Source organism: Anneissia japonica, unplaced genomic scaffold (genome assembly GCF_011630105.1).
Source record: "Anneissia japonica isolate Jap-2015-1 unplaced genomic scaffold, ASM1163010v1 scaffold131_len961581_cov171, whole genome shotgun sequence".
Lineage (NCBI taxonomy): Eukaryota > Metazoa > Echinodermata > Crinoidea > Comatulida > Comatulidae > Anneissia > Anneissia japonica.
Genome location: NW_022750285.1, coordinates 560,759 through 570,195, shown reverse-complemented (window position 1 = coordinate 570,195; position 9,437 = coordinate 560,759). Strand labels below are relative to the sequence as shown.

The window sequence follows — 9,437 nt, the reverse complement described above, 5'->3', positions numbered from 1 at the left end:
CACATGTTTACGATGACGAAATAAAAAAGTGTGTGGAAGTCAGCAACTTACTTGACACCCCAAAGCTAGATTTTCGCGAAGTGCAACACAATTGAGCGATCTAAAAACTACAAAACAGGAAAATGAAAATGGAAGAATGCTAGCTAGCGATTAAAATAATTCATTTTTTATTGAAGGTAAGTTTAGCTAGGGCCTAGAGAATCTACTACTTAGATTGCGATAGAACACGCTGCTGCACTGTCGTTGGTTCGTACTGGTCGGCTAGGTTAGGTAGTGGAAACTCGCACCTTCTCTACAGTAGTTTACAATTTTTTTTGAACGAATACCACTTGGTACTAGAGGTTCATAAAATACAGTACAGTAGATGTTTTATTAAACAACCCTTCCCACCGGTGACGTCGACGGCCTGAAACTGGCTGGCTGTTTATCTGGCTCTAACTTGGCATCGAACGCAATTAGGGGATTATCGTATCATGTTTCAAGACGGGTATATCTAGATAAAGTTCGACGTGAACCAGGCTTTTGTGTTTTTGCCCATCTTCCCCTTTCAACCTCAAGGTCAAGAACACCTAATCTCAATTTTGTCATAATTGTTTCATTTTTAAATTCTCAATATAAAGATGGAAACTTTCTAAATAAATGTCACTTTTAAATACACAATAATATTTAAGTCTTGAAAATGACTCCTCCGCCCGCCCCTAACTCACTGGAAAATATAGGGGCGAAAAAACAAAAAAACTTACAAAAAAGTTTTTTTTTAGCTTTTTTCTTTACAAATTAAAAAAAATGTGAGTGAATTTATCTTTATTTTTTGCCAGATGCCCTACGAATTAGTCTAAAGTTGTTGTCTGATGTAAGATATTGCCATTCAAAGCCTCTTTGGGTTCTTATTCCATCTGTAGAGTATTTAAAAAAAAATAAATTAAAAAAAAAATTTTTTTCTACCCACCCCTATTTATAATTTTAAAAAAAAAGGGCAAACAAACAATTAATTTTTTTGGCCTTATTTAATTATTACTTAGGTATACTACCAACAATTACATAAAAAAGCAGACATTAGGACCCTGTATTACAGTATTAGACATTTGAAAACAAACCAGTTGAAAACAAACAAGGAAGTAGAACAAAAGATTAGAATATTGCCTTATACCAGGTGTCATATTAGAGTTGTTTACCAACTAACCATGTGAACAAATATGCAAATGAAGTTTGCTATTCATTAAGCCAGTTGAAGTGTTGAAGTTAAACTGGAAGTCTAGTCAAAGGATGTTATTTCAGTGGCTAGACAGTTCAACTTTAATTAAAACTCAAATATCAACTGATTTAACTTCATAAAAATCAAGGAGGCATTAAATCTGTAGTAAGTGAGTCATATTTATAAAGCTTGGAAAAGTTAGAAATTGTAATTATTTTTGCCTTGTATTATATCTTAATAACAGAAGTTTTTGTAGTGTTATAATACCAATTAGCATAGCAACATCTTAGAGTATATATGTTCTATGGTAAACAAATATTTACATTTTGTGTGTCTATAATTCCACCTTAATTTGAAAATGTCATATTAACATAAATATGAAAAAACTATATAGGCAACTACTTTTCTAAGGCTTGTTACTTTTAAATTGTTCATTTCATGGAAATGCGAGCTGGCGTCATCCTAATGTTAAACTTGGTCTCATGATTGTATTAATGGACTATGGCATGTCGGATAACTATTTACTTGTTTCTTTCATGCTAAAATCATTGAAGTGCTGGGATACTGTTACCAAATCCTTGTTTTACAGTATTATTAGTGCAGATTCTAGTGCAGTTATATTGAGTATTTCTACATAAAATCCATTATGATCTTAAAGTGATATACAAGGATGATGTTATTTGTGTTTATCAATGAATGTAAGCCCATCTATATATGGTGGTAGGCATGGTCTAAAGTTTAATTGAAAACCTTTTTACATGAAATTCACACCATTCTTATTCTGCTCTTTGTGTTTACATTTACTATAATAGAGTACAGTACTTTGGCAGTAAGAGTGTTAAAATAAAAGTACAGAAGGTGCTCTTGTACCTATGACGCCATGTAGTGTTGTACTAGGGTTGTTTTCAATGATTCACTCGGACAGATACTAATGATCGAGGGCTGGCGTTGCATAGAACAAGTGCACAGCAAGGAGCCTGCACGAATGTTTATTGTTTGAAGTGAAAAATAATTGTGAAAAATAAATTAGATTGAATAAAATCTATCTTTGAGTTTAAATAAAAAGCTGTTGGAAAGGCAGTAATAAGTTACATTTTCCTACTGTCAAAGGTGTTGATTTCTTCTACTTTTACCATATTATGTTGTGATATTTTTTTTCAATTCATTGTCTTTCAGATCCTCATATCAAAGTTAGTGGAAAACCAGAAGACGTAGCAGTTGCCAAAGATAGAATCATGTCGATACTAGATACCAAGGTAACCATGCAATTACAAATGTTTATTTATAGGGTAATCAGATGCAGTGATCAATAATTATAGTCTGACCACTGAGTGTGGTATGCATTTAGAGATATACACACTTTATTGACTGACATCTACCATTTACGTTGGTAGAACTTAAGTTAAACCCAGGCTACAGAGGAAAAACAATTTTTGATATGTTGTACAACAGATTTTTCTAAGATACAGAAAGCATATTTGACAAAAAATTTGGGAACGGTTAATGAGATACAAATTATTGTATATTTAAAAAAGGGGTTGTTAAAAGGAGTGTAACCACCGTTATCCACTTTCTGCCACCCCCCACCCCCCTTTCCCAGTTATTGAATATTTAAAAATCCGTATTCCATTAACCGTTCCCAAGTTTTTTGTCATGTGCTTTTTGAGTCTTAAAATGAGTTCTACAAGATTTCAAAAGCTTTTTCTTCTGGAGCCTGGCTTTAGTGAGTGCTGTGTTGTTTAAAATGTTGTTATAAAATATTAATTTTTTAGGGTTTTTACTAGTCCACACTATTAAATTTCAAGTGTTCTTTGAAAAAACAACCGTAGTACATGCTCATAATTATATAGTCATGATATGCCTATATGGTCATTATGGGATGGCATCATGACTAGATTTAGGCATGGCACTATCATGTTTACGATAGTTTGGGCACGGCATAGGCTAGTGTACTGTATCAAGTATCTGGTTATTTTTTGCTGGAAAATCTGTGAGTTTGTAGGCATTGCGTGAGTTACATTCATGCCAGTCATGTCTGGTGTTAGTAATGTGTCTAAGATGTTTGGATGTTTAGTGCATTACAAAAATTGTAAACAGTGATACCCTATGACATCTCCAGATGGTATGCAGGACATGTCATATTCATATAGTCCACAAATCAAACACATTTCACTTTATTTATTCCAACCAAAAGGGAAAAATACAAGATAAATAATTGTATATGATTATATAAAAATATAGTCATACCACTTTGTTTAAAAAATATTAGGGCAATCTTTGGATCTCAAAGAATTTGCAATTTCGTTAGTAATTAGTAATTCATAAAATCATAAATGTTGCATTATAAATAAATGTTTAAATTTAGGTGGTATGCATTTGTAAATATTTGCATAGTGTTTTCGATAGCATGTTTGTAGCCATGGCCACACAGTATAGCTTTCACATGGTATTTGCTATAAAGTGTTTGTCCTACCAGTCTTGAGCTACATTTACACTAGACATGATAAGGCCACGACGATACAATAAAAATGCCTTCAGTGTTGGATTATAAACGACACGATGATATGTCCCTGATATGCCATTATTGTGTGTAAATGTAGTTATAGTGGTCTTACATTAGTCACAGTTATCAAAGCAATATAGACTTGCGTGTTCTATGTATATCACTAGACTAAAAAAAGCCTATTATTTTGATGTCCCATTAATAATAACAATAATAGTAATAAATAATAATAATAATAATAAAAATTATAATAATAATATATTGACAGACATCATTTTTATCTGTGGCACTCAACAAGGGGTGTGTCAGTGTCAATTCCAACAATACTTTATGAAAATCGACTAGGCCTATACATTTGTCCTCTTCTTGGTGAATGTAAGTTCTTACTTATTGTAGTATGAAACCGTTTCTATCTTACTGATATGTTTGAATACCAATGCAAATAAAACATATAACACTTGCTTCGACCTAGTTATTTTTTTTTATTACTGTATGTCTACAAGAAAGACCTGGTTTTGTTTATTTTGTTTATTTGTTTTAGAATTATTATAGAAAACAATCTTGCTTTTAAAGTTATAAATAGTTTAAAGCTGCAGGATACTTGTAGAATTATTACCTATAAACATTCATTCACTTGGGGCTATTGTGGATACGATTATATATTCAAATAGCCCTAAGTCAAATACATTGATCTCAAATAGGAGAAAACTTAAAAGTTTACCCTGTTCTTAAACCTGGTTGCTATACCCGACTTATTTGTGTTATCGTTGGAGTATCAACTATCGGATTGAATTAGCATTTTCCTTGTATAAATTGTTCCGTGGATTCAAACTATCAAATTTCACATGGCCTCCCTAGTGACAATAGTAGAATGTCTAAATACCAAAGTAATTAACTTTTTCATTTGAAATGCATTGTGTTTAAATTACTCTATATAATGATAGGTTTGTCTCTTCTCAGGATACACTGTACTTCTTATTTTAATTTTGGGTATTATTTGTTTATGTACAAACTTTTATTTATAAAATGTTATGAATAGAACCTGTACCCCATTGACAAATTTCACTAGAAACCAAATATACTTGTTTGCTAGCATGGCAACGTTGGCTGAGTTACGTGAATACCTCTGTTGATAGTTCTATACCTGAATAGATGTCAAGATAGGTTGCGTTGTCCGTATGATTTGTTCAGTTTTCTGAAGTCCAAGGTTTATCATTGATTAGATTCAATTCATTTCAAATGTGTATTTTTGGATCAACATGAATGACGTATAACAATAACACACACAGAAATATGACAAGTATGATTGCATAAGATAAGATCATCCACATACTAACAGTAAGGCAATATTTTCTCCATAGGTTTGGTTTCAATCATGGGTTTGACAATATCCACATATTTAAGCACTCGGTTTTTTTGTTTCCAGCACATGGGGTTGCACGAGTGGCCCCAGTCAGGAGAAAAACTATTCATCGTTTTGAAGAAATGAAAAAAAAATCTAATATACTATTTATATATTATAGTAGTAGAATCTAGAATCAAGATGTTTTACATATTAGTAGACTTCCCAAATAAATTATTAAAAGAAAAAAAAAAGAAAAGACCTGCATACTATATCAAAACCTTTATGGCTACCTATTCCCTTCATACATTATTGTTCATCTTCATATGTCATATGTTATCGTGGCGAGTCGAGTGGCCGAGCTCTAAGGCAGGGGCGCTGCAAGCTACAGCCTTAATATTGGCGCTGGTTCCAGCCGCTACTCGCCCATGGTTCGGTTGGTAGAACCAAGTCTTCTTGGATAAGGACTTAAAATGGATGTTCAGTGTATACATCTGGCTCGTGTGCACTTTAAAGAACCCATTGTATCTTTCAGAAGAGTAGGGGGTTACCCCGATGTTATGGTTCATTTCAATCCCTGTCGTTATGGAATGATGGAATATGTAGCTACCATGAAGCGCCTGTTTAGGGCTGCTAGGTAGTCACGGACCACGCCCATACTGTACGCAATTCAGCACAATGACGCTGCAAGTTATGAGTTATTCTCCTACCTTTACCTTTATCTATAAATCAAATTCATCACAAGTTTAATTATTGCCATTATCTCAATGTTGTCATCACCCAACATCTTTGTTATTATAATGATGATTAGTCATCCAATAGTAAAAATAAAATAATGTATGTCTGATAATTTCCGTTTTAACCCTCTAGATACCGTCTTCGACTGTAGTCAAAATTGACCTCAAACCGAGAATTCCCATTTTCGACTGCAATCGAAATTTCGTGACTAAAAAATAGGTTGTTTTCAAATCGCTCTTCTGTTTTTATTTTAGCTCCAATACTTCAGAAATTTTGAACACGCATGCGTGAAGCTTTTGTCTTTCGAAATCTGTGAAGAACTCACATGCGCTTATATAAAAATGTTTAGAAATATCAATTTGAAATCGTTATTAATTTAAAAAATTTTTCGAAATGGCCGCACAAGATGTGTACACAGCTGAGCAAGCGATTGACCTGATTTTTGATTCAGACAGCGATGAAGGTGAATTTTTAGATGTGCGAGACTTAGATGTGCCTGTTAGCGATGATGACTGTGGGGCTTCAAGCAGTTCTGACGGCGGAGATGTTCTTGATGAAGATGAGCCTAGGCCTAGAAATGTGAGGGTAGTCGACGCTTTTGAATGGAAAGATCGCGCTTATAGTTATGGATGGTTGGGTAAATAATTTATATAACTGTGTGGAATAGGAATGTTTTATATTTGTTTTTATTTTTTTTGGCTATAATTTTTTTTTTTTTTCGGTATTTGCTGACGATTTATATGTAGCATTTTTCTGTCATTTCTATTATATTATATATATATTATATTATATTATGAAAAAAAATTCCCAAAAATATAAATTATACATCAAATGAAAGCTTATTCTATAAGCTTTCTTTGATTTTAGAAACATTTTTCTGTATAATTTACAGAAAGTTCCCAAAAATCGACCAGAACGACATATACTCAAAAAACGCAAAAAACCTTGTTACACTGCAAAATAATCCGGTATTCAAGGGTTTGCACTACAAAAGAATCCGGTATCCAGAGGGTTAAGTAAAAGCCGATTATCAAACACAAAAGTAAATTACAGGGACTTCCCAATATATTTGTACTAAAATCATGTCATCTTCAAGTGAATTAAAACATTGCTGAAAGAAAGTTAATTCAATTGAAATTTCTCCAATGTCATAACCAACTAATCAAAACTGGGCCTTGAACATGTGCATGTCCCATGTTGTTCTACAAATTTTCCTAGTACTGTACTGCATAGTTGCTACAGAAATTTTGCCTCATTGCCTCATTATAGGACGGAAATAGATAAAAATACTACGGAAATTTATCATAGGCCTAGACCCATAAAACAAATAGGTTCAAAGTCCAGAACAAACGACTATTCCTTCAGGATCCTCGGTTAAATTGTACCTAGACAAGTCAAACTTGTCAGATTACTGATAAATGATTGTGAAAACTAATAAAAAGTGCCTATCAGTTTGTTTGAAATTCCACAGTTATTTATTCTGTACCTGTAATATTTAAGCAACCCATATTACGCACTTAAGTGCTACGGAAATTTTGTATTTACTACAGATATTTGTAGACTCAGTTTTAATGCATTTGACTAACCCGAGAAGTCTAGTGTTACATACTTTCACGCTGCTGTTTTGTGGAATCTTAGCAACAATAGGGATTTTTTTCGATTTTTGCAACGACGCGACGCTAGAACGGAATCACTCATGCATGACTGCCCTACCTGGGGTCCTAAGTTCTTTGCATATGTAGATTTGGCCGAATTGCGTTCCAAAATCTACCGGACGAGGTGATCTTAACGTTCTTGCATGCGCAGATGAATTTTAGTGAGGTCATTATGTTCTATGTCCTACCGTCGTAGTGCAGTCGAATGCTCCCTAATATCCAAGGAGTGGGGTTTAGTGGAAAGGTCCATTTATATGCACTTAATGAAGCTGGGGATGTTGCTAAAATTTTCTTATCACGTGTTCAGTGAAACATTTTGTGTGTATGTTAGTCATTCTCCTATCTCATCTCCATCTGGATGCGGATATTTAGTTGATATGTGTTGTCATGTAGTAATATCTCATCAATCAGGCTGACAATTTTACACAAAAAGTAATAAATGTTTTTTTGAAAAACCCCAAGTTGTCTGACGCCAGGACTGCCTTAATTACAGCCACTGAAGGGCCATTAGCAATTTGGTGTGCTTCCCAAACAATGTTAGTTCTTGGAAAGAGAAATAATCTGTGTAGTCCCAAATTTGAACCAATGTGTTTTTATTGGGTTTTTCTAGTGCCTGGTAATGATTGATTGGTTTCCCAGTACGGATGATATTAATATCAGTACTATTGCCATAGACATCATCCACAATAGTCTCATCATAATAGCAATATTGGAAGTTGCAACATGTATAGTATCATCAATTTAATAACTAATATCAGTGTCATAATCAAATCAACATTAGTATCATAAACAACATTAGTAGTAGCATCATATACATCAACATTATTGCAACATTAGTATCATCACCACCATGTGGTATCATGCTCATATCAACATTTGCATCCCCCCCCCAACTTCTTGTTTATTTCTGGATCTGTCCCTGATCATTATAATCATAATACTGAAGTATCAACATCATCACCATCATATCAATAACTGTATCGTCCTAATAGTCATATCAAAATCAACATTATCGTCATATCATCATCATCAATCATGGGATCAGTATCACCAGCATAATCGTGTCATCAGTATCATATTATCAGTGTCATCATAATCCTATCATCAGTATCATAATCACATTCGTCATTAATATCATTAAGATAATCACATCAACATTATTATTCATATCTATAATTGAATCATTATACTGATAGTCGTATCAAAATTAGCATCATCAGTATCATAATCCTTATCAGTATCAACATAATCATGTCATCATTAGTATCATATCAGAATTGTAATCCTATCATCAGTATCATCAACATAATCATGTCATCATTAGTATCATACCATCAGTATCATAATCTTATCAGTATCATCTTAATCACATTAGTTTCATATTATCATCAGTATCTTTGAAATGATTATGTGATTATATTATCTTTTTAATATCATAACCATATCATCAGTATCATCATAATGTAATCATTTGCCAGTATTATCATCATCGTCTATCATCATTAGCATCATCATCATAACTACTATCAGTGTCATCTCAGGTCACCATCATCATTGTTTATGTTTTGGTACTATAACATATTTTTATTGATTTCCTATCATAGCCTGGTGTTAATTATTTTAATTAGTGGAGTAGTTATAAATAGATGTGGAGGTTGCCTTTGCTTATTTTTAACTTTTGGAACAATGCCCGATGTTTATATGCAGCTATAATGGGCGTAAGTTGTGGTTGAAGAGAAGTTATACTAACTACAATATTGACTTGTTTTGTATGTAGCGTGGGATTGCCTACAAAAACAGGATATGAACTCTGTGTTTTCATTGGTTCATTAGATTTGTTGTGATTGAGATGCGGGGGAAATTAACAAAAATGTTGGGATGTTGGTGGTTGTGTTCGACACTTACTGAGGTCAGGGGTTCATTTTCGTACAAATGTCAGGATTTTTTTGCGAAAACAATTCACTTCTCAACATTTTATTATATAAGACGTCAATATAATTAGTA

General features: G+C 33.2%; 1 protein-coding gene across 1 annotated transcript in view; it reads left to right on the top strand.

Annotated features, from left to right (window-relative positions):
* LOC117121311 (protein bicaudal C homolog 1-like) overlaps nucleotides 1-9,437 on the top strand; it is a 38,200-nt gene that overhangs the window by 6,042 nt on the left and 22,721 nt on the right. Inside the window, exon 2 of the mRNA XM_033266455.1 lies at nucleotides 2,372-2,451. Within this exon, the coding sequence (XP_033122346.1) occupies nucleotides 2,372-2,451 (80 nt within the window). The remainder of the gene's footprint in view (nucleotides 1-2,371; nucleotides 2,452-9,437) is intronic.